This window comes from Odocoileus virginianus, unplaced genomic scaffold (assembly GCF_023699985.2).
Source record: "Odocoileus virginianus isolate 20LAN1187 ecotype Illinois unplaced genomic scaffold, Ovbor_1.2 Unplaced_Contig_1, whole genome shotgun sequence".
Lineage (NCBI taxonomy): Eukaryota > Metazoa > Chordata > Mammalia > Artiodactyla > Cervidae > Odocoileus > Odocoileus virginianus.
Window position 1 is genome coordinate 4,866,302 of NW_027224318.1, and position 25,777 is coordinate 4,892,078.

Consider the following 25,777-nt stretch of genomic DNA (forward strand, 5'->3'; position numbering starts at 1 on the left):
ACAAATAACTCTGACCACTCAATAGAAGAGATCCCAGAGAACCCAATTTAAAAATAGGGTAAGAACTTGAGCAGACACTTCTCAAAAGAAGACATACAAATGGCCAATAGGCATATATGAAAAGATGCTCAACATCACTAATCATCAAGGAAATGCAAATCAAAACCACAATGAGATGGTAATTATTAGAAATAAATAGATAACAAGTGTTGGCAAGGGTGTGGAGAAAAGGGTACCCGTATACACTGTTTATGTAAATGTAAACTGCTGCAGCCACTGTGGAAAATAATAAAATGTTAAACATAGAACTACAATATGATCCAGCAATACCACTTGTGGGTATATATCCAAATGAAATAAAATCATTATCTCAAAGAGATATTTGCACTTCCATGTTCATTGTAGCATTATTCACAATAGCAAATATATGAGAATAACCTAAGAGCCTGTAGAGAGGTAATTGAATAAATAAAAATTTATTATACATATATATGTATACATACATACAAAATGGAATATTATTCAGCCTTAAAAAAGAAGGAAATCCTGTCATTTGCAGCAACATGGATGAAACAGAAGGGTATAATGCTAAGTGAAATAAGTCAGACTCAGAAAGATCAATATGCATGATCTCACTTATATGTGGAATCTAAAATAGTCAAACTCACAGAAGCACAGAGTAAAATGGTGATTACCAGGGGTTAGAGGAGAGGAAAGTGGGGAGTTACTGATCAACAGGCATAAACTTTCAGTTAAGCAAGATGAATAAGTTCTAGATATCTGCTATAAAACATTGTGTCAAAAAAAAAGCATTGTGTCAGGTGTCAATAGTAATGCATTGTACATTTTAAAATTGTCAAGAAAGTAGGTCTCATGTAAAGTGTTCTTACAACTATAAAATTAAATTAAAAGAAGAAAGAAAGTAGATTGGGTTGGGGGAAAGAGGGGATGGAGAGTGATTGCTAACATGTATGGCATTTCGTTTAGGAGTGATTAGAATGTTCTAGAATTAGTGGTGATGGTTGCACAATCTAGTGACTACACTACAAAGCACTGAACTGTACACATTACATGGCTGAATTTTATGTCAATATCTCCATAAAATTTTTAACTACATTGAGATTAACTTATCAAATCACAAACATCCAAAAATCTGATAACATGCTGTGTTGATTTGAAGATGTTCAGAAACAGGCACTTTCAAACCTTGTAAGTGGGAGTAGAAGTTGGTGCAACTATTACAGAGAGCATTTTGATATCATGAAAAGTATGATTGATTTGAAAAGATCCATGCACCCCAATGTTCATAGCAGCTATTTATAATAACCAAGACATGGAAGCAACCTAAATATCCATTGACAGATGAATGGATAAAGAAGATATGGTACATATATGTGGAATATTACTCAGCCATAAAACAGAATGAAATAATGCCATTTGCAGCAACATGGGTGGACTTACAAGTTATCACACTAAGATAAGTAAGTCAGACAAAGACAAATATCATATGATATCACTCATATGTGGAATCTAAAATATGATACAAATGAACTTATTTACAAAGCAGAAACAGACTCACAGACATAGAAAACAAATTTATGGTTACCAAAGGGGAAGCAGGGAGGGATAAGTTAGGAGTTTGGGATTAACACACTACTATATACAAAATAGATAAACAACAAGTTCCCACTGTATAGCACAAGAAACTATACTCAATATTTTGTAATAACCTACAATGGAAAAGAATCTGAAAATATATATATATATATATATATATATATATGCACATGTATAACTGAATCACTTTGCTGTACATTTGAAACTAACACATTGTAAATTAACTATGCGTGCATGCATGCTAGTCGCTTCAGTCATGTCCGACTCTGTGACCCCATGAACTGTAGCCTGCCAGGCTCCTCTGTCCGTGGGATTCTCCAGGCAAGAATGCTAGAGTGAATTGCCATGCCCTCCTCCAGGAATCTTCCCAACCCAGGGATCGAACCCACGTCTCCTGCATAGCAGGCAGATTCTTTACCACTGAGCAACCAGGTAAGCCCAAATTAACTATACTTCAATTTTAAAGCTTCCCTGATAGCTCAGTTGGTAAAGAATCTGCCTGTAATGCAGGAGACCCCAGTTCAATTCCTGGGTCAGGAAGATCCACTGAAGAAGGGATAGGCTACCCACTCAAGTATTCAAAAATGCCAGAAGAAATAAAGCAAATAAGAAAAAAGAAATGCTAATGTAAAGTACAGCGTTATCAATTCAAAAAGTTTTGGCATAGCAAATAAAAATAATTTATCTTAAAAAAAGTATGATTGACCCAGCAATTCTTCTTTTGGGAATTTATGCTTCGAGCATACCATACTTGCACAAAATGACACATATAATGTTCATTACAGCAGTTTTTAAAAAACAAGGTGTAATTATCAAGTTAAATGTCCATCCGTATGGACATCCATAGGCAACAGTTTAAAGAAATCAATTGGGGCATATGTGTGTTAATACAACGCAGTGAAAAAAAATAAGGAAGCTCTTCATACATTAATATGATAATTTCTGCAATATAATATTAAGAGAAAGAAGCAAGGTACAGAACAGCATGTATATCACTCTCCATTATGTGTACAAAAAGGGAGGAAGAAAAAAAAGGGAGGAAGAATATACATACACATGCACATTTCCTTATAGATGCATAGGTATCTCCATGGATACTAACTAAATGGCTGGGGTCAGCTGTGGGAGGGAGAGGTTTCATGGCATACCTTTTTTTTATTTTTTCAATACTGAACTTTATGAAATATTATCTACTAAAACTCTTAAAAATTAAAATAAAACAAAATGATAACTAACCAAACATTATAAAACAGAAAATATTATGAAACAAAAATCACTGACAGTTCTGACTTCTCACGCTTCACTCCCACTTTCACCACCAGTAACTATCTCATTTCTGAAATTGGATTGTTGTCAGGTAGATTTTCCTATGGGAGATTTGCCTGTACACTCTCTGATCTCAGGTCAAGTAGACAAACTAACTGAGGATCCATTATTTCTCTAATGTGTGCAGAATAGTCTTACCGTCACTTATTGTAATATTAGCAAGATCCACAATCTTATTAGGAAGCGCTTGAAGCAATTTGCATTGTTTAAACTTTGGTTTTTCCCAGTGAGATTTGCCAGTGTCGATACTGATTGAGCTGAAAAAGAGAGGAGCAATGAACAGAATCTTCATCGTTGGAAGATGAGGTCAGAATAGTTTGAAAGCAAATGGTGAAGGAACATGGTATGTCTTTGGCATGCCTCCCCTTAGCCTACTGCCAACTTCCTAGCTGAGATGGCAAAGGTAGGAACCCAGTGTTTGTACAGTGAAGAAAACTTCGCTCTTGGGGAGCAAGTGAATCTAGGGTTCCCATGCAGGAAGCATAGGCAGGCAAGAGAGCCCAAAATGGGGCAGGGGCACGTCCACTAGACCAAAAGTCAAGGCAGAGAATTTTGCCCCTCTGGACATGACTCCTACCCTCACTTTTGCCTCTTACCTTCATTTTAAGAGAAAATTTCTGTTAGAATTGTGGTCTCTATTTCAGCATATTCAACCACTCAAGACAGTTAGTATAGCCCCCGCTGTGGTTCATTGGCCCTCATCATCCACCCTCCACTATGCCCGATCCAATTCAAGCCAGTTCATTGCAAATCAGCTAACCTCTTTATTGAGAGTCTTCTGTGTTCTAGGAGTGGTAGTAGGCACTACAGACAAACAAGACAGCTCCTTGAGGAGCTTGCAACTTGGTGCTTTGAGATTGTAAATGTAACTACATTTATTAGGCAAAACATGAAATGGAAAAACTATAGAAATGAAACTGAATCTGTTGAAACACCAAGCAAGGAGAACTTATTTGTAACTTTGGAGCTGAGCTGGGCTCTAAAAGAACAGAGATGGAGAAAGTGCCCCCACCCCGCAAAGAGAGCAAATAGCACAAGCAGAGAAAAAAAATGCAAGTCCAGAAAGGCAACGGTCCTTCTTGGGGGGAGTGGGGAGGAAAGGGGCCTGAGGGTCTTAAGTACTTTATTTAGGGTTTTGGACTTAATCCTTAAAGCAATATAGAACTGGAGTGGGGAATCGGCATGTTGGCAGCCATACTTCAGGAAAATGATGCTGGCAGCAGTGTGAAGTAGAGCTGGGGGTGGGGAGGTAGCAGGCAGTTAGAAGGCCAGGAGACTGCTCTAATCGTAGGCACCCAGGGAGTGGCAGCGGGGTCAGAAAGGAAAGGGCAGAGGTGAGCTCTGTTTGTGACCATAAAAGCTGCACGACTCACTAAGTGACTAGATGCAGGGAAGAAGAGGTAGGACTCAGTCTAAGATGTCACCTTCCAAAAGACAGCTTTTACGGTTTTGTCAAAACCTGCTGCCCCTCCGCTCTGCCCACTTAAGTTAATGGCATAAACCGGTAGCAGAGCGCAAGAAAAGAGGGGCTGATGAAAAAAGGAAAATGTTAAAGTCAAGAATAGTAGAGTGATTTAGTAAATTATTATGGCCCATCAACGAGGTAGCTTTTGAGGCAGGTTTTTGAAAAGGTCATTAAGACAATAAATGTAAAGCATGGAAAATGTTTGATAAACCACTGAGTGAAAGGTTAAATGACATTACTGCTATAAGAAGGGTGAATACCTATAAGAAGGGTGAATACCACTACACGCATAAAAGGCTACATGGAAAAAAATACGACCACCTAAAAGCAGCTGTGTTCAGGTGGTAGGATCATGGGTTATTTTTTTTTTCCTCTTGTCTTCTTGAAAATTTTTCTGGATTGTTATTATGTGGCATGTGTATGCTTAAGTAGACCCAAAAGGTGAAAGAAAGGAAGATGGGCACTAGAGGGGGAAGGAGGAGGCGTGCTCAGACAAATGACTTGGAAACATGCTCCCAATTAAGCAGATCTTTGTGTACCCAACTAGTAATTAGAACTTAGCCGGTGCATACCAGAGTCTAGTAGCACTTCCATCTTCATTTTTTATGCATCTAGTTTGGGCTGTCTCAGTAGGGTTGGTTAAGAGCCACTTATATGTCCCTTTGTATTTAGAGGCTGTTTCTTCGGCTTTGCACTTTCCGGGCTCTACAGAGAAAATGAATGCACATTCGAAAGGGCAAAAGGCACTTAAAAGTTTCATGAACATCCATTACCACCCATCATTATTACCCTGCACATAAACATCAGCAAATAAAAGGGGAAACTTTTCTACCAGGCAATTTAAAGCAGGTTGAAAATAACATTAAATTGAGTCTTTTTTTTTAAATAAGGCTCCCAGTCTGATCTCACATTTGGTCCTTTGCTTTAAAACTACCACTTGACAGGACAGTTTTTCTGCTTTGGTTTCATTAAAATGGTACATACGCATTGAAAATAGTCAAGCCACACAAAGAGGTGTAGAGTAAAAATCGAAAGTCCCCACCTGCCGACTGCCCGCCTTTTGAGTGCAGTTGTTAATAGTTTGGGGTGCAGTGACCAGACACTAAAGGCTGACTTCTCTTTCTTAATGGACTTTGGGCTGGACTTGGTTTTAATAAATTCAATGTATTCCTCATCAGTAGTATAGATCAGGGTGCTCTGTTCTGATGTTGATGCTAAAAGCAAAGTTTTGCTGCCAAGTGTTGTCACATAAAGGGAGATGTGTCCTGAGCTAAGTTTTTGTGAGAAAGTTGCCGTTTTTACTGACCACCCACTTGGTTTGTTTGAGTCCAGAAATCAGGATGGCCAGAGAAGCAGGTCAGAAAGCCTTGCCCAGCCATCCCAGTCTCCTCTCTAAGGTCATAAGACACCTTCCTCTCCTTCTCTGAGGATTTAAGCAAGAGAAAATGTGCTCCCACTCCACTGATGAACTGGCTGCTGCTAATATCCAGAGCAGGTCTATGGTCTCTGGTGACTCCTCTGATACTCTGGGTTTTTTTACAAGCTCTTCCAGGTAAAAAGGCTGTCAGGGCATGATGAATACCAAGGATGTGGAAAGGAACTTGAAGACAGTTTCTCTCCCCCTCTGAAGGCAGGGTTTCTTGCTATGTATACATTCGGAACTTTATAAAAAAGGGAATTAATTCATATGAAAACACTCACCCAAATTACCTAGTTTTCTCACTGCAGCATGTCCAGACTTTACTGATAATATCAATTGATCTTGTGTGAAGTTTCCATGTATGAGGTTGCCATGTATTTTACTTTTGATCCTGCTAATCAATTTAGTGGGCTCTAAGGAAGAGCTGGCCTTTATAATGACCTGACAAAGACAGCTAAAAAGCAGAGCAAAAGAGAAAGATGTTCCAGTTATGGCCACAGAGTGCAACTTGGCTTGCGGTGCTGAAACTCTGTGCAGATGACTTAATTAGTAGTCCATAAATATCAAGCATTTTACAGCTATTAAGTGGCAAATCTTCAGAAATGATGGAGTACAGCACATTGAAATCATCTGATAAATGTTCTCGTATCCAAAACAAACAACTCAAAACCCATTTTTAAAAGAACAGTCAGCAACATTTGCATTATGTTGAAATTGACTAGCTATGCAATTTCTAGGGGTTTGTGATAATTAATAGAGAAGATGGAGCATTCAGAGAAAACCTTTTACTCTTCTGGTCTCTAATTTATCCATCATTACCTCAATAATAAGGCAAATAGGCACATGCTCAATTAGTCTAGAAAACTGTGTTCTGCAGAAGGCCTATTTCTATAATAAAATAATAATGATGATAATAATAGTAGCCAACATTTGTAGAGCTCTTGTTCTGCATGTTTTAATTCATATTATCATAAGAACCTTGTGAGGTAGTGCTATTGTTACCCCCATTCTGCAGATAAAGAAACTGAGCCTTAACCAAGGCCACAAAGACCTAATATCTTATTCTGGAATGTTCTGTCCATTAAAGATATGGTGTGAAAGAACAGGGCTGCCCTTAACTTCAAGCTCTATAGCGAGGTCCTCAGACATTCTCAGTATCTCTATCTTCCATTACAAAGCACATTTCAGACTCACAAGTTTACCTATGCTTTTTCTCCATTTCTGTTTATAGATCCATCTTTTGGACAAATACTTTCTTATATTTCCTATCAGCTCTTTAAAGTCAGATGTGCCTGTGTTTACTCAGAATTCTCTCTATATCCAATCGAAGCCACGCCTGCCCCATCCCCACTGCTGATCCATATTTAGTGAAGTCCTTGTTCATACTACCCATTCCACTGGTAGCCAGTCTCTTCACAGCTTTCACCTTCTCAGTTTGAAGAGGACTTTTCTTTTTAAACCTCTCCTCTTGTTGCAAGAGTAGAGCTGACCCTCTACCCTTCACACCCTGAATATTTTAATAACCTTCCCATGAGCCTTCTGTAGTATACGTCCTTTTTTTTCTTTCTTTTTTTTATTGGAATATAATTGCTTTACAATGTTGTGTAGTTTCTGCTGTACAACAAAGTGAATCAGCTGTATGTATACATACACTCCTTTCCTCCTGAATCTCCCTTCCACCGACCCCCATCCCTCCCCGCTAGGTCTATATGTCCTTCTTGGGTTGCATCAGGCAGAACAACAATAATAGCCAGTGTTCCAGGAGGACCTGGACCACGAGCCTGAACAGGACTGAGGCTGCTTTCCAGGTTGTTTTGCAATTTCCCTGCTCAGTATTTCATGGAGTTTTTTGATGACAACACTTTATTGCCCTATCCCTGAATTATGACCACTTTGGACCCCATTTTCTCTTCACTACAAAGAGGCAGCAGGCAGGCTGCTAGGCTGTGCTGTGACCAACTGAAGCAACTTATTTCTTGTAGGCAAGAGTCCAATTACAGCATCTGCAAAATAACCAGCAGGTACTTTGATCTCCCTCTGACAACTCCGACCAACAGGCTACACATACAGAATTAAATGAAAGAAAATTAAAAGTAAATGTACCAGCTCTAAATAAACTCAGCTCCTACCTGTATGGTATGTGGGAAATTGTAGCCAGTCCTTGCCCTTCTCTCTGTTTCAAATAACGCAAAAGAAAAGTACATAGTCACTGAAACCTTTAAACAAATGTCACAATTGACTACAGGCCTATTGTTAACAACTACAATCATAATTATACTTTATATCTATGTAACCCATTGCCATCTACACATCACCCGCAAAACATCGATGCGTTTAGTCCTGACACCAGCACTGTAGGGTGGATAATGCACAGATGTGTCACCCCATTTTCTAGTCTCAGAGAACTTAAATGATGTGCCCAGTATCTCACAGCCGACGGGTCACAGAACTGGCAGCAGAATCAAAGCCTTCAGGCTCTGGATCCAAACATGGTGATGACAAATTAAACACTACCAGGATTTCATGCTCTACGTCCTATACTAAGCACTCTATGTGGGTTATTCCATTCCATCTTTCCCACATCCCTGTGAGAAATGGTCATATTATCATCTCCATTTTACAGATGAGGAAACTGAGGTACAGGGAGTTTAATTAAGTTGCCCAAGGTCTCATCAGAAAGTGGAAAAGCAGGGATTCTAACTCAGGCAGCCTGACTCTGGGGGCCGCATTACCACCAAAAGGCTTTTACACCTATTAATTGAGAGGAATTTTAGTTATGTCACAGTATGTATACTGTTTTCAATTTTTACATTCTGACTCAGGTATTTACAGAAAGTATTTTAAGTGATGGCAGATAATTTGGAATGCACTGTAGGCTTGACTATATTTTGTGTAGTCAAAATATTTATCTCAGATTTAAATAACTTAAAACCTTGGTGCATACTAATTCTTTCAGAATCTAACATTGTAAAGCTTTAAGGCACTGGAACAAATAATGGGAAATAGTTTTGTCACACTGACTTGAATTCTACACAAGAGTGGATTTATTACGTGAATGCCTATTTTGCAAATAATTGTGTCACTCTTGGAACAAAAAAAGGTTTCTTTGCCAGATGCCTACAAACAAGAAATTCCATTTATCATTTGCAATCCTCAAATCATTCCATACTCCCATAGGTCCCAAAATGTGCCTCAAAAAATTACCACATAGACAGTTCAGAAAAGCAGAGATTGGTTTTCTTAGTGGATTCTTATGCAGATCCCAAAGAAAGTAATGTAATTTACCCCTCAGTTATTACAGCTGAACCTTGCCTGATAATATGCACTTGAATGGAAGAGCTATTTACCCATATATAATCAGGTATAGGGTGGGTTACAAGTAGATTTGTTTTGAAAAAATACTTACAAATTGGTCCATGGTTATTTCTTCCCCAGTAATGTCTCTGTACCAAAATCACCAGAAAATTATAGGAAAATAAACCACAGTACCAAATACATGAGAGAACAAGTTCAGGAGAAAGACAACTGTGAGGTACAATGGTAGAATCCCCCTGCCTGAAATTTAGATAATACTAGGGCTCTAAGGAGACACTTCATTTTATTTTATTATTTTTTTTTCATGATGTCAATTTTTTTTTCATTTATTTTTATTAGTCTGAGGCTAATTACTTTAGAATATTGTAGTGGTTTTTGCCATACATTGACATGAATCAGCCATGGATTTACATGTGTTCCCCATCCTGATCCCCCCCTCTTCCACCTCCCTCCCCATCCCATCCCTCTGGGTCTTCCCAGTGCACCAGCCCTGAGCACTTGTCTCATGCATCCAACCTGGGCTGGTGATCTGTTTCACACTTGATAATATACATGTTTCAATGCTATTCTCTCAGATCATCCCACCCTCACCTTCTCCCACAGAGTCCAAAAGTCTGTTCTATACATCTGTGTCTCTTTTTCTGTCCTGCATATAGGGTTATTGTTACCATCTTTTAAAATTCCATATATATGTGTTAGTATACTGCATTGGTGTTTATCTTTCTGGCTTACTTCACTCTGTATAATGGGCTCCAGTTTCATCCATCTCATTAGAACTGATTCAAATGTATTCTTTTTAATGGCTGAGTAATATTCCATTGTGTATATGTACCATAGCTTTCTTATCCATTCGTCTGCTGATGGGCATCTAGGTTGCTTCCATGTCCTGGCTATTATAAACAGTGCTGCGATGAACATTGGGGTGCACGTGTCTCTTTCAGATCTGGTTTCCTCGGTGTGTATGCCCAGCAGTGGAATTGCTGGGTCATATGGCACTTCTATTTCCAGTTTTTTAAGGAATCTCCACATTGATCTCCATAGTGGCTGTACTAGTTTGCATTCCCACCAGCAGTGTAAGAGGGTTCCCTTTTCTAAGGAGACACTTTAAAAGAGCTGGGTCATTATTTGCATACCAAAATGGTGGTAAGCCTTTGACTCAGTGATCCTACTTCTAGGAATCTGTTCCATAATAGTATCAGCAGGGGTGTATACAAATATATATACAAAGGTGAAGAAAATCAAATGTCCATCACGAGGTAATTGGATAAATACACCACAGCACACCCATACAAAAGAATTCTATGCAGTAATTAAAACAAATAAGCTACATCTGTAAGTACTAGCTGGAAAGGATATACATGATGTATTCTAAGGCAAGAAAAGAAAGTTGTAAAACAGTATGTAGAATGTGATCCCATTCTCTTAGTAAACCCATGACAACAAATCTAGAGAAATATATAAAATAAGCCATTAACCAGAGTTCTTAAAGTAGGTGGGGAAAGGCAGCTTTCTGGAGATTTTTGCTGTCCATGTGATAGATTTCTGTAAAGCTCTAAGTTTTTACATTGACCACATATTACCTCCGTAATAAAGAAAAATCATAGACATAGTTCTTTGAAAGAATGGTGTATACTTTAGACATTTCCAATTTTCTTTTAATAACCTATCATGGATTTACTTCCATTACTTTCTGTGAACTTTCTTGAACCCATTTATGTTTGAACATGCAAAAGAAACAAAAATCCCAGTGTATGGAAGACAGGCAGTGTTTTTTAAAAAATCAGCTAACCATGGTGTACTAGAACCACACTTATTTTTCAAAGGGATTCTATGGGATTTTCCTTTAACAGAGGACTAGTCTATGTGCAGGACAAGAGCAAAGAAAATATTTCTCAGATGACCAGTTAACTTTGTTATGGTCTTCTAGATAGTACTCAGCACCTGCCAGTTTCACTGCAATCACCTCTCCATATCTGTGCCCCAGGCAATTCTGGAACTAGCTACCATTCCTCTCTTGAAACATGGCAAGTTCCCTTAGAATTTGTCATTCTTAAAAGTGCATTATCCAAAAATAAAAGGCCTTGTCAATCCTCATACAATGGCCATCCCTAACCTTTCATCCCTTTAAGATACGATTTTTTCCCCTAAGTCGCAGAATCATAGCATTTTAAAGTTTAAAGGGGTTTTAGGGGTAACTGAGTCTAATTCCACTACTTCCCCTATTTATTTTTTTCTGTTTTGTTCTCTCATTGACTTTATACCTTACAGTAATAATACAAACCTTTTTATCAATCCAAAGAGAACCTACAGTCAGAAGGGAAGATGCAACTCAAAATGCAGAAGTCTCAAACAAAAACCAAGGATATACCTTCCAGATAGGAACAGACCCACAGCAGATGACATTCACATACCTGTTTTTAATTTGAACAGCCAGGTTAGCAAGAACAAATTCACTGTCCTGAAATATAGAATTCAACTGTAAAAGATAAAACGTATTTGTTAAAAAAAAAAAGTATTTGTTTTAGTACTCCTGCTCCTCTTTCTTAACCCAGCAAAGTTACCTGAGATGATGTGATCATTAAGCTGCATTTATTATTTCAGTTGGTTTAACATTTCCATCTGCTCCACTCAGCTTTTTGATTTACATTTTATCTATTGGTATGGGATGAACTGCGTCCCTGCAAGATTCATGTTGAAGCTCTAACCCACTAATGTGACCGTATTGGGAGATAAGAACATGAGAAGGCAGAGAAAGTGCAGAGTGTTAGTTGCTCAGTCATGTCTGACTCTGTGACCCCATGGACTGTAGCCTACCAGGCTCCTCTGTCCATGGAATTCTCCAGGCAAGAATACTGGAGTGGGTTGCCATTCCCTTCTCCAGGGGATCTTCCTGACCCAAGGATTGAACCTGGGTCTCCTGCATTGCAGGTGGATTCTTTTACCATCTGAGCCACCAGGGAAGCCTTTAAGAAGGTACTTTAGGCTAAATGAGGTCATAGGGTGGAGCCCTAGTCTGATAGGACTAGTCTCCTTATGGAGAAAGAGGAAGAGACACTAGAGATGGCTCTGTGTGCACACACAGAAAAGGCCATGTGTGAGGACACAGTGAGAAGCCAAGGACAGAGGCCTCACCAGAAACCCACCTTGCCAGCACCTTGATCTTAGACTTGCAACCTCCAGAACTATGTCTGTAAAATAATATGTACATAATTTAATCATTTTGCTGTATGTGTGAAACTGGCAGAGTATCATAAATCAACTATACCTCAATTAAAAAGAAAAAGAAAAAAAGTCTGTCATTTAAACCACCTAGTGCATCATGTTTTGTTATAGCAGGCCTGGTGGATGAATACACCAACCCATTTTCAAGCACTTATAATCATGCCGTATATACTTGAAAATAAATGCTGATGGGGACAGAGGGGAAACAGACATCATCAGTTACTGTTGGTGAGGGTGCAAGTTGGTATCACCTATCTGGGAGGTGACTTAATGATAGCTATCAAAATGTAAAATATTCATGTCCTTCGACCTAGCAATTCCAGTTCTAGGAATTTATCCTATAGAAATACTCAAGTACAATCCCTTCAAATTTATTGCAAGGGCATTATTATCAGCATTGTTTCCAAACAGAGAAAAAAAATAGAAACAAACTAAATCTCCTCCAAAGGATGCCTGGATTAAGGCTACCACATTACAACCTCCTAGGGAGATCGTTTTAAAGTGTATGAGATACGTCTATGTTTACCAGCATGAATGTGCGTAAAGACACATGGTTAAATGAAAAGAAACAAGTTGCAGAATAGCATAATTAGCATGATTCCAGCTACTTTTGCAAAAGAACATGTATGAATCACTGTTATCATATATAGAAAAAATCTGAAAGAATAAGCTTCAAACTGTTAAGAGGTGTTAATACAGTAAGTGATATTAGGGAGGACATTTATTTTCTGGGTTTCAGATTTTAGTGTCAGAATTTTTTACACAGAGTAGGTATTACTGCTTATTGTCAGAAAAATGTAAGGATAAATAAAACATTTCTTGCGTAAAAGAGAGAATAAATGAAAGTACAGAAAACAAAAATATTTAAGTACAATGGCATACACTATGTTATCACAGCTCTCCTAGGTTCCCCAAGTAGGGAAATGTGGCAAAGGTGCAGAATTCATATCAGTGGAGGGACATGTACAGTTCTAAACCAATTAAAATAATAATACCTCATAAAAAGCTTTCCAGCATTGACACTATAAAAGAGAGACCACATACATCTTCATGGTGTTGCTTCCAGAGTGGATAAATTTGCAGCAAAAAGAAAAATCAAAACCAACGTGCTGTAATGTATTATGCTTAGAAAAAAGTGAAGCCTAGTTTTATATATATCAGGTTGGCTAAAAAGTTCAAGCTTTTCTGCAAGATGTTACATATTTATATACATATATCTATTCACTTTTTTTAGATGTTGCATAAACAGTCAATAGATTATTTACCCATTTTTTTGCAAATTCTTTTACAACACTGGTAATAGGGATCCTTGGCTCTTCATCAAAGACAGAGAGGCTCATTTCAATATTGTAGAAGGAAACTGTAAAAATAAGATCAATTTCATTCATTTAGTTCAAGAAATTTAACTTCTGTAAGTCTGGTCAAAACTGCTCTTCACTTTAAAGAAACCAAACAGTGAAGCCTCATTCTTAAACTTTGCTTAATTTAACTCCGAGGTCAACAACCAATACTTTTGGCTCCATATACCAAAGCAAACTAGGATGTACCCTGGCAGTTTTGCTTTAATTTTTTGGGCTGTTCCTTGATTTCTGCACAATTGACAGATATTCTACAACTCCCCCCGAATCCTAGTTTTCATTGGCTAACAGATTTCTAGTCCACTAAAAGGCCAAGCTGAACATTATCTCACAGGTTCATTTGTACTGAGAAAATGCTTATTTCTTCCTATGCCCTTCTTTGTGCTTCAGGCTTTTCTCTTTATTCCCTTGTTTCTCTTGTCTGTACTATCAAATTCAATTTAAATAATTTTCTATTTTAGAATATTAAAGTTGGGAAGATGTATTTCCCTGGTGGTCCAGTGGTTAAAGCTCCATGCTTCCATTACAGGGGGCATGGGTTTGATTCCTGGTTGGGGAAATTCTGTATGCCATTAGGTGTGGCCAAAAAAAATCTTTGTATATGTCTATATCTATATATAAAAGTTGAAGGAACATCCAGTATTTTAATTATTTGGAAGCCAAATACTCCCTGGCCACAGATAAGCATTAGAAGCCAGCTGGAGGTGGGAACTGGAGAAGATTGAAACCTGCATTAACGGAATTCAAAAACAGCAAGCTAGAGTATCTTCTGGTGTTTTCTGGTATGTGATCAACATGTTGGACCTAAGGCCATATAATCCTCTTATAGGAAGGGGGTAAAGTTTCTGACCCATGTCCACACCGGCATTAGGAACAAAATGGATGGGAAGGAGGCTTAGAAATGTCATACATTTGCATTATATATCAATAAAGGAAAGGTAAGAAAGATGGCAAGAGAATTGTGCTTGGAATAAGGTACCCACTGTAGATACTGTCTGAAGCAGAGAAGAAATACCTGTACCCTTCTCTTGCCCTTTCTGCCTTCAGAGAATTGGCTCTCTTTAAGAACACATATCCCATTGTGCATACATTCTATTATGCCACATACACTGCAGAACATACCTTTGGACTTAACGGCAATAGGTAAAGTCTAAGTTTTGGTAGATAAAAAGGAAGGTGTGGAGTCCAACCAGCCTGTCTCAAGAGAGGAAGAAGGTAATGAGGACACATTTGCTGTAAAAGGATGTGTTACTCCAGTGGAGATGAGTGGAAATGGGGCTCCAGTAGCAGTGGATGTAGTGGCAGCTATATTTAGAAGGGACTCCTGTGTGGGCTTAGGAAGAACTAAGGTAGTGGGTGCTGATGCAGCTGGGATTCTGCTCCATGCAGATGTTGTTGTAGGGCTAGGTAGAAACGTGGCACCAACAGATGGGGTATGGTCAACTGGAGGTGATTTACTCATTCTGCTAAAGGATGGAGCTTGAGGCACAGTCCTGGAGTTGGCAGTCACAGTGATTCTGGAAAATGCTTCAGAAGATTTGGAAATGTAGGTACTGTCATCTGTGACTTTTATAGACACAGGGAAAGGACTTGGGAAGCCCATAGTGATACCGCCCACTGTAGGTGTAGGGGTGGTTTCGATGAGCACAGCACTTACACCAGCAAAGGGTCCTATTGTAAAGTTAGTGAGTGGGTGTGTTGGTGTTATGTCAGAAGTCAGAAATGTGGATTTTAATACCTCTTTTGGAGAGGAAGATATAATGTGAGTATTGGATCTGGTTGCCAGAGGTGAACCTGAAGGAAGACTAGATAAGATCCAAGTCAGCATGGGTGAAGTAGAAGCCTTTGAAATGATAGATTCTGAAGCAGCATCAGAAATATTTGATGGGAGTGTGGTCCCAGGAGTTACAGATGTGGTTGTCTTCTCAAATGTGTGCTTAATGTCAGCCAAAGTAACAGGGATAGATTTTGAAGATATTGATAATGAAGGGCTCTCAGACATCCCCAAGGTAGGAAGAGTTCCTGTTGTGGAAATTGATGACATTGCCATTACATCTCCAGGTACAAGACCAGTCTGAGAGACTGGGAATGTTGACAAAGACTGTACTAACGTAAGGACTCTCTGTTTGCTTCTTGTTGGATGTAGGTACATAAGTAGTGGTAGAAGCTGAAAATTTAGAATCTTCAGCTGTGGGTGTGTTCCAGGAAGTCAAAAGCAGAGACTGGGTGTTACTAGATTTGGTTCTTGTTTGCAGAACTGGAAATTCAACCGTTTGGGACATAGGAGGAAGAGAAGTCTTTAGAGTAGAGAACTTGGTTTCAGTACTTTGAGGTGAAACAAGAACTGATGTCAAAGAGGGTGAAGTTGACCCGGATGGAATCCAGGGAGGGTATGAAACAGGTGTATTCACAGACATGGCACCTTTGTCAGTTCAGCTGTTGAAGTATTTTCTGATGAGGAAGTCTTTTCTGTATTTGAAGAATGATAAATGGTAGTTTTTACACTTTTTATGGATCCAGGGGTGCTCTTAAAGCCAGTCAAAGATGGGGAAATTTGAATGTTCAAGGAAGCATGGAGATTTTCCAGAGTAGGTGAAAGCACACTTTCAAGGGCAGCAGTTCTGAAGAAGTAAGTATTTGTGAGAGCTATTACTTTACCACTGCTTACAGTTGAAAGAGAGATCTTAGTAATCTCAGGGAATATGCCCAGAGTGGTGGCCTGATATCTTTGTGATGATTGTTGGGCTGTTGATAGAAATGATGAAAATGTGGTCTTTGGAATGGAAGAAATAGCTTCAGTTCTTAGAAATGAGTAGGGGAGAGACAGGGATGCCTATGAATGGAGTCACGGTCCCAGCCATGGTAGTGGTTGGAATGGTTTTCCCAGAGGGAAAAGTTGGCTCTGCTGGGGAGGAAAAGGATGTAGGTGTGATGCTGGATGATACTTTAGTTATTTCTTTTCTTTTTTTTAACATGTGAAATAATTTTTTTTTCATTTATTTTTATTAGTTAGAGGGTAATTACTTTACACCATTGTAGTGGTTTTTGCCATACATTGACATGAATCAGCCATGGATTTACATGTGTTCCCCATCCCGATCCCCACTCTCGCCTCTCTCCCCATCCCATCCCTCTGGGTCTTCCCAGGGCACCAGCCCTGAGCACAGTGCAGGAGACTTTAGTTATTTCTGAAGTAGTGAAACTAACGGAAGTCACTGTGCTTTTTGAAGCAGACCCAGCATATGTCAAAGGTGTGACATCTAATGACAATGTTTGCATGGTCATAGAAGGCCTGGGGGTAACTGAAGACAAAGTATAGAATGACCCATCTGTTGTGGAAGCATCAGAAGAAACAGTAAGAGGTGGAAAAGCAGAGACACTAACTGACATTGAGGACATCTCAGACCCCAGCCCAGAAGTGGCTACAGAGGTGCTTTTCAAACAATCTGAATGTCCATTTTAGAAAATCCAGCCATTAGTACAGTGGGAGTGCCCAAAACACTTTTAGAGGTGAGGGGAGTGACTCTAACTGGCCGTGAGGACATCTAGTAGGTAGGAATGGACGTTATCATAGAAGTTTTCCCAAGAAGTGCTATAGATACATTTGAAGCAGAAAGGGCTGTAGTGATCCTGTCAGTAGACACAGCTATAAAATTGGCACTAGATACTGTCGAGCTATGGAAAGAGATGGGGACTCAGGGTAAGTCGGTGTGCTTTCAGAAATGAGAGGGGCAACTGAAGACACCTCGGGCTGAGTCCTAGGTAAGTGAAAGCAAGTGTAAAAAATTTGTGTTATTATTTATAGGACTTGATATCCTGGTTGTCCCGGAAGTTACAGTATCTACAAAGGAAGTGTCCTGGCGGTGTGCGAAAGGGTGAGTCACAGAGGTGGTGCTTACTATCTTTTAGTCACAGAGGTGGTGCTTACTATCTTTTTCTCAGTCCTGGGAGTATATACTGAGAGGACACTCATGCTCTCTGTCTCAGGAGACAAAAGTGTGGTAATTGTCAGAGCTCGTGAAGGGAGAGCTGTTTTCCCAAGACCAGTAGACATTTCTGAAACATGGCCCTCCACTGTGTTACTTGAGGTTGAGGTAGATGGAGTCTGTGTGCTCCCAGAAGTGGGAGATGGAGTTGGATTCCCCTCAGGTGGAGTTTCTGAAGTCCAAGGTGCTATGTAGATGTGGGTGGAATTAAAGATATCCATAGTTTCGTTGTATGAACTCTTAGGTGTCGTTTTCATTGATTTTGTAGAAAACCAACTTTCTTTCACCTCAGCAGTTGTTGCATTATCCAATTGGGTAGTCAGCTTCTCTGCATCAAGAAAGGGGTAAATAGACTCATCTGTTGCTTCCAGCATTGTTGCAAGTGGAGAAACCTTGGTTGTCACTGCTAGAGCTGATTTTCCCTCAAGATAATGGGAAGTTGTTTCTTTCCTTGTCACAGTAGCAATGAATCTTTGTGTCATTGCAGAGTCTGGAACAGGGACTGTTGTCTCTCCAAATGCAATTATACCATTTGTCTGTGTTTGTGTGTTCTCAGAAGCACTCTCCTCAGTAGAAAAATTGGTTCCACGTCAGCAAGGGTAGATATTCTATCTACAAGTGGAACAACTGTCTCCCTTGGTGTTGAAAGAAGTTCATTTCCAAGTACTGTGGATGCAGGGGTGGTTTTTAGTAGTAAGGTGCTAAATTTAGACTCAGGCAGTTTTGTTACAGATGTGAGTCCAGAAACCATGGAGAAATTAGTGAGCCATGGAGATGTCACTTTGGATAGAACTGTTGTATATCTGTCTGTAGTAGTATTAGCAATAGTGGTGACCTTGCTCTCTGTGGATGCTTCTGGTTGGATGATAATATTAGTAGTTGTGGATGAATGCTCTGTATTAGAAGTACTCCCATTTAACACTGATGTCAAAAAGGTCTGATCTGGCCTGGAAGTCCAAATGAACTCATTTGTGGAGAATAGATGGTCAGCTTCATCACTTGTTGATGTGGGACCAGACTCAGATTCCTTGGATGTGGAAGCTGATCTAGGAGAAATCAGAGGAAGCATGTTTTCACCACCTGTGGGTATATTCTATGCACGTACTGGCCCAGTGATTGTGGAGGAAAATAGAGTTTCTGCCACTGTAGGTGCAAGTGTTTTCCCAGGAGTCAAAGCTGTATGTGTCATCTCAACATCAATAACAGTTTGTACACTCTGAGCTCTGGTGAATGGAGAGGATGTCCTGAAAGAAAGTGCCACAAAAGAGGCCTCTTTTGGTATGAAGGTAGATATTGCGTCTTCCACTGTGGATGAAGAGTCAGCCTGAAAATTTGTAGATGGTGATTCTGTTTCAACTGTTCTTAGCACAGGTGTCATCTCAATAGACCTAGTTGAATAAACTAGGTATTTCCACATCAGTTGTGGCCAATGTGGATGCTGTCTGCTGCTGCTGCTGCTAAGTCACTTCAGTCATGTCCGACTCTGTGTGATCCCATAGATGGCAGCCTACCAGGCTCCCCCGTCCCTGGGCTGTCTGATTTCTAGGAAATACAGAATTCATTGAAACAGCTGTGGAGATAAGCACAGACTCAGGTGGCAGTGTTGACACAGTCCTAACGGGAGTAGCTGTAGTTGAAGTCAGATCCACCGTGGACTGACATACACTTCCAGCAGCTGTAGATGCAGGTAACTCCTGGCTAGCTGTGGCAATAGGGAGTGCCCCAATACCTGTGGATTTGTGTTTGGGCCAAAATGTTATAGACATGGATGTTGACTCAACAGGTGAGAATAAAGATGCTGTCCTCATAACAGCTGACTGAGATCCAGTTACTGAAGGTTTGAATACAATTGAATTGTTGGTAAATCTAGATGTGTACAGGAAATTAGTAGCTACCACTGGATGAGAAGTCTCAGTAGCAATGGATTCAGCCATTTTGGTTGTCCTTGTGCTATCTGAAGATGGGGATTTAGTTACTTTCATGGAACTGGTAGTAGGGCCTACGGAGGTACTCTTGGTAGACAGAGCAGTGGCTGCTGATTTAGACAAAAGGTCTGCTGCGAATGTAGCTGTCTCAGCTATGGAAGTCTTTTAAAAAATTGGTGCAGTCATTGTTTTCAGTGGTGGAAATGTTTTATTGGAATACAGTCGAGTTGTATAATCAATTGCAAATACAGGCATGCTTTTAGACACCACTGTAGAAGAATATGCAGTCTTTTGCAGTTTTAGTCCAGTAACTTGGGATGGAGTTGCCCAGTCTATTTGTTGTGAAACAGTAGTACTTGTTTCTTGAATTATTATATTTTCAGAAAGAATTGAAAAATTACAAAGCATATGTTAGTTTGGATTCACTTTAGAAGTCAGAAAGGATTCTTTAAGAAAGAGCTTTATAATGGCTTTTCATGTTCTTAAGAGGAAAGGAATATCAGATATAAATCAAACCACGTGGTTACAATTGACCATTAATAACAGGGGTTGAGCTGTGTGGGTCCACTTACACATGGATCTTTTTTTCCAACAGTACAAACTACAGTAATTCACAATCCACCGTTGGTTGAATCCTCATGTGTGGAACAGCAGATACGGAGAAACAACAGATACAGAAGGCCAATTGTAAGTTGTAATGGAATTTTCACTGCTCTGGAGGGTTGACGTTCCTCATTTTCCCTTGTTCAAGGGTCAAATATACCTGGTTTTTCTTAAGATGACTTTCTACTTTCCAGAAATCTATATATGGTTCTCATAATGCCCTGGTTAAGTAACAAGTAGAAGGACATCCATTCCATGCTATCTTCATTAAAAAAAAACAAAACAAAAACAGGCATTCCTAACAGAGGGATGCATGGTAGCACACTGATTAAGAGGATTACCTTTGGAAATGAATCAATCTCTTGAAAGACACAAGTTATCAAAACTCACTTAAGAAGAAATAGATAACTTTGAATAGTCCTGTATCTATTACTGAAGTTGGATTATGTCTTTAAGTCTTCCAAAAAAGAGGACCGGCTTTGGATTCAAATAGATGTATTTTTAAATCATGGTTCCTTCACTTATTCATTATGTAATCTTGGACTAGTTAGTTTACCTTTCTGTGCTTCACTTTCCTCCTTTCTAATAAGAGATAATAACACTGACCTTGAAAAATTGTTTTGAGGAGATTTCCCTGGTGGTCCAGTGGATAAGACTCAGAGTTCCCCTTTCCTTTCGGTGGCTCACGGCGGCAAGATGGCGGTGCAAATTTCCAAGAAGAGGAAGTTTGTCGCTGATGGCATCTTCAAAGCTGAACTGAACGAGTTTCTCACTCGGGAGCTGGCTGAAGATGGGTACTCTGGAGTTGAGGTCCAAGTTACACCAACCAGGACAGAAATCATTATCTTGGCCACCAGGACACAGAATGTACTTGGTGAGAAGGGCCGGCGGATCCGGGAGTTGACTGCTGTGGTTCAGAAGAGATTTGGCTTCCCTGAAGGCAGTGTAGAGCTTTACGCTGAAAAGGTAGCCACAAGAGGACTGTGTGCCATTGCCCAGGCAGAATCTCTGCGTTACAAGCTCCTAGGAGGCCTTGCTGTGCGGAGGGCCTGCTATGGTGTGCTGCGGTTCATCATGGAGAGTGGGGCCAAAGGCTGCGAGGTCGTGGTGTCTGGGAAACTTCGAGGACAGAGGGCTAAATCCATGAAGTTTGTGGATGGCCTCATGATCCACAGTGGGGACCCTGTTAACTACTATGTTGACACTGCCGTGCGCCATGTGCTGCTCAGACAGGGTGTGCTGGACATCAAGGTAAAGATCATGCTGCCTTGGGACCCAACTGGTAAGATTGGCCCTAAGAAGCCTCTGCCTGATCACGTGAGCATTGTGGAACCCAAAGATGAAATACTGCCCACCACCCCCATCTCTGAACAGAAGGGTGGGAAGCCAGAGCCGCCTGCCATGCCCCAGCCGGTACCCACAGCATAATAGGTCTCCTTGGCCGCTGGATCTGGAATCTGAATGTTGCTCTGCAAAGACCTTTAATAAAATCTTTTTAAAAGAAAAAAAAAAAAAGACTCAGAGCTCCCAATGCAGGGGGCCTGGGTTCGATCCCTGGTCAGGGAACAAGATCCCACATGCTGCAACGAAGACTGAGCATGCTACAACTAAGACCCAACACAGCCAAATAAATAAAGATTTTTTTAAATTGTTTTGAGAATTGAGTTAATGCATGTAAAAACTCTTAGCATAGTACCTGGGGCACAGTAAGTGCTCAAAAATGATTAACTGTTGTCAAATGCTTATATTCATCTCAATACTGTAGATTAAAAATGCTTTGATCTGGGACACCAAGATTAAAATTTCTTGAACATATGTCATTTATGTATGTATATTTACAAATAATATGTATATATATACATATATAATAAATTTACAATATGTACATTACAAACATAGTCAAAATATGTCAAAAGAATGATAAAATAAATAGAAACTTCACAATATTTTCTTCCTGTACTCTAATGTATTATCTGTATACTCCCTAGAATTGTGCACCCCACTTTGAAGACCACTGGGGGCTATCTTATATCTCAATTCAAGTAAATTAGATTGAACAAGTATTGTAAATACTATTGTAGATTCCGTGAGAAATGTATAGAGTTTATGACATGACTTTCTCCCTCAGAGAGCTCACATTTTATTGGAAAATCTTATATTACTGAAATATTTTTAGACAAAATGTAACATAATATTTTAAAAACAAAACAGTAAAAACACAATGAAATAATACAGTTGATAATAAAGTGAGCAATGGAATATACTCAGGTTTCACATCTCTAAAGTAATGAGTTGGCCAAAAAGTTTGTTTGGATTTTTCCATAAGATGTTACAGAAAACCCAGGTGAACTTTCTGGCCAACCCAACACAAAGGACAATCAGTGCACTAGCTCTGAGGAATGAGGAAGGTTCTTTTTAGAAGATGTGGGCCTTTTGAGAAATGATAGGGTTTGGATAGTGAAAGCAAACTCACACAGCAATGAATACAGAGGCACTGAAAGGATCAGTCTAACTGGAAGGGAGTATGCTGGATAGGGGTGCAAAAGAAAGTCAGACTAGGATGGATAGGCAGACAGATAAGAGAAGGTAAGATAGCAGCTTTACTTACTACAAGCCAAGCACTGTGCTACTTGCTCTCTTATTTAATGCACCTAACAACCTTATAAGGTAGATATCACAATTAACCACATTTTAGAGTTGAAGAAGCTGAGTGGCAGAATCTTTACATGAGTTGCTCAAGTTCACACTTGGAGGTCTATCACCTATGGTCTTAATCACCATACCATTTGCAAAGATGTAAATTCTTGAACAAGGAGATTGAGTTGATAAAAAGTAAATTTTAAAAGATGACTCAGATGGTAAAGAATCTGCCTGTAATGCAGGAGACCTGGATTCAATCCCTGGGTCAGGAAGATCCCCTGGAGAAGGGAATGGCAACTCACTCCAGTATTCTTGCCTGGAGAATCCCATGGACAGAGGAGCCTGGTGGGCTACAGTCCATGGGGTCGCAAAGAGTTGGACACGACTGAGCGACTAACACTTGGAACTTAGTCTTTAAGGAAAATGAATTCTATGGCAGTGTACAGGATGGGTAGGAATGGGAAGATACTGAGGGCAGGGAGACTTTTTAAAACACTGATAGAGTCTTCCTCCCCACCTCACTCCCACCAACCCAGCCATCCACCCTACCTGCACTTGAGCAGACAAGCACTGCTGGACATAGCCATATAGGAGGATGAATGAATATTTCATAAATTCATGGTCACCAGCCTCAAACAAGCCTTTCCCACTGTGCATCCAGCCTAGTACACTTCTCTGGTCAATTTATGCTCCTACTCTGCAATAGCTATTGATAGTCTTCCCCATTCTCAGACTTTACCCTCACATGTTTATCAAGTAACCTTGCCTCTTACTTCATAGAAAAAACAATAAAAGTCATCAGACAGAAACTTGGCTGTGCTGACTTCCCCTCCTAATTTTAAACATGTTCCACTCTCTTGAAAAAGAAAACAAAACCCCTATATCCTTCTAGAGGTACTGTCCTCTCACTCTTCCCCCCATCACACCCAGACTTTTTTAAAAAGAAAGTTTATCAGACATCCCTGGTGGTCCAGTGGTAAAGACTCCATGTTTTCATTGTAGAGGGCTCAAGTTTGATCCCTGGTTGAGCTCAGATGGTAAAGCGTCTGCTTGCAATGCAGGAGACCTGGGTTCAATCCCAGGTCAGGAAGATCCCCTGGAGAAGGAAATGGCAACCCACTCCAGTACTCTTGCCTGGAAAATTCCATGGATGGAGGAGCCTGGTAGGCTACAGTCCATGGGATCGCAAAGAGTCGGACACGACTGAGCAACTTCACTGTCACTGAAGAACTAAGATCCTGCATGCCATGCAGTGCAGCCATAAAATAAAATAAAACTAATAATAAACATCTTTAAAAAGTTTAGCTATACTGGCTATCTCCATGCTCCCCTGACCCATTCTTTCACCCATAGTAAGCTGGCTTCTGCCATCATCATTCAACCGAACAGCACTCTCTAAGGCCACCGGTGGCCTCCATGTAGACAAATACTATGAATATTTTGTCAGTCCTCATCTTACTTGACCTTTCAACAGCTTTTGATAACGTTGACCACTCCCTCCCTCTTAAAATACTCTTTTAACTGACTTCCAAGACATAATGCACTCTTGGTTTTTCTCCTACTTCTCTGGCCACTCCTTCTGGCTATCACCTTTGCAAACATACCTTATTTTACCTGGCCATTAAATATCAGGGTTCCCCAGGGATCGGTCCCAGCACCTCTTTTCTTCTCACTCTATGGTTTCTTTATACCTTGGATTCCAACTTACACCAATGCACAGATGAATCTCAAAGTTATATTTCTACACCAGATCTCTATTCCAAACTCCACACTTATATAACCAATTGCTCACTTGACATCACCTCTTGCATATATATCTCATTAACACCTCAACTCAATATGCCCCAATCTGAACTCTCTCCAAACTGGGTCCTCTTTCAGTATCCCCTCAGTGAATGACATCATCATGCATTACACTGTGCAAGTCAAAACTCTCTCCCTCTGTCTTCTTCATTTTCTTTCATCTGCTACAGCCAAGTCATAATCTTGCCCCATGGATCTTACCTGCTAAACATCTCTTGATTCCATCTTTTTCTCCATCATTATCACTTATCACTGTGCCCAAGCCACCATCAATCTCTCACCTAGACTATGACAGTAGCTTCCCAGCTAGATTCTGCCTTCATTCTTGGTGCTCCTCCAATCTGTTCCATAATACGATCAGAATGATCTTTTTGAGATGCAAATTTGATCATGTATCACACACACACACCTTCACATACTTAGCTCCCTTTAGTGGCCTTGTGTTACTTATAGGATTAAAAAAGAAAAAATTTTCAGGACTTCCCTGGTGGTCCAGTGGTTAAGAATCTGCCTTGCAATGCAGGGGATGGGTTTGATCCCTGGTTGGGGAACTAAGATCCCATATGTGGCAAGGCAGCTAAGCTTGTGAACTGCAATTACCGAGTCCACACACCACAGCGAAAGATCCCAGACACTGCAGTCAAGATCCCATGTACCACAACTAAAAGCCGAGGCAACTGAATAAATACATAAATAAAGTATTTTTTAAAAATCTTAGCAGAGTTTAAATAAGCTATGCATGGTTTGTTCCCACCTACCTCTTCATTCTCAGTTTGTACTAAATTTCTCCCTTGTTTTCTGGGCTTCAGCCCATCAGCCTCATTTTAATCCTCTAATACTTGGCATTATTTTCCCACCACAAAAACATTGCATATGTTGCTACTTCTACTTGGAATGATCTTCCCACCCTTCTTCATCTGATTAACATCTATTCATCCTCCAGATCTCACTCATGCATCACTTTCAAGAAAGCCTACCTTCTTTTGCCTCCATGACTGAGTCAAACCAATCTATTCTAGGCTCTTATGAGAACCTTCTTATGACATCCCTCATACTTCTTCTTCCTAGTACTTATCACAGATGCAGTTTTACATGTG

At 39.9% G+C, this 25,777-nt stretch overlaps 1 protein-coding gene and 1 pseudogene across 1 annotated transcript in view; one reads left to right on the forward strand and one right to left on the reverse strand.

Annotated features, from left to right (window-relative positions):
• Positions 1-25,777, reverse strand: part of ADGRG4 (adhesion G protein-coupled receptor G4) — a 99,189-nt gene that overhangs the window by 41,264 nt on the left and 32,148 nt on the right. Inside the window, 19 exon segments of the mRNA XM_070463247.1 lie at positions 3,082-3,200; positions 4,981-5,113; positions 6,119-6,282; positions 7,958-8,011; positions 9,233-9,271; positions 11,555-11,619; positions 13,631-13,725; positions 14,846-15,839; positions 15,841-16,145; positions 16,148-16,524; positions 16,526-16,681; positions 16,917-17,178; positions 17,181-17,382; positions 17,385-17,483; positions 17,485-17,630; positions 17,663-18,289; positions 18,292-19,115; positions 19,117-19,151; positions 19,242-20,023. Coding sequence (XP_070319348.1) covers positions 3,082-3,200; positions 4,981-5,113; positions 6,119-6,282; positions 7,958-8,011; positions 9,233-9,271; positions 11,555-11,619; positions 13,631-13,725; positions 14,846-15,839; positions 15,841-16,145; positions 16,148-16,524; positions 16,526-16,681; positions 16,917-17,178; positions 17,181-17,382; positions 17,385-17,483; positions 17,485-17,630; positions 17,663-18,289; positions 18,292-19,115; positions 19,117-19,151; positions 19,242-20,023 — 5,478 coding nt within the window.
• Positions 20,912-21,752, forward strand: LOC110125988 (small ribosomal subunit protein uS3 pseudogene; annotated as a pseudogene).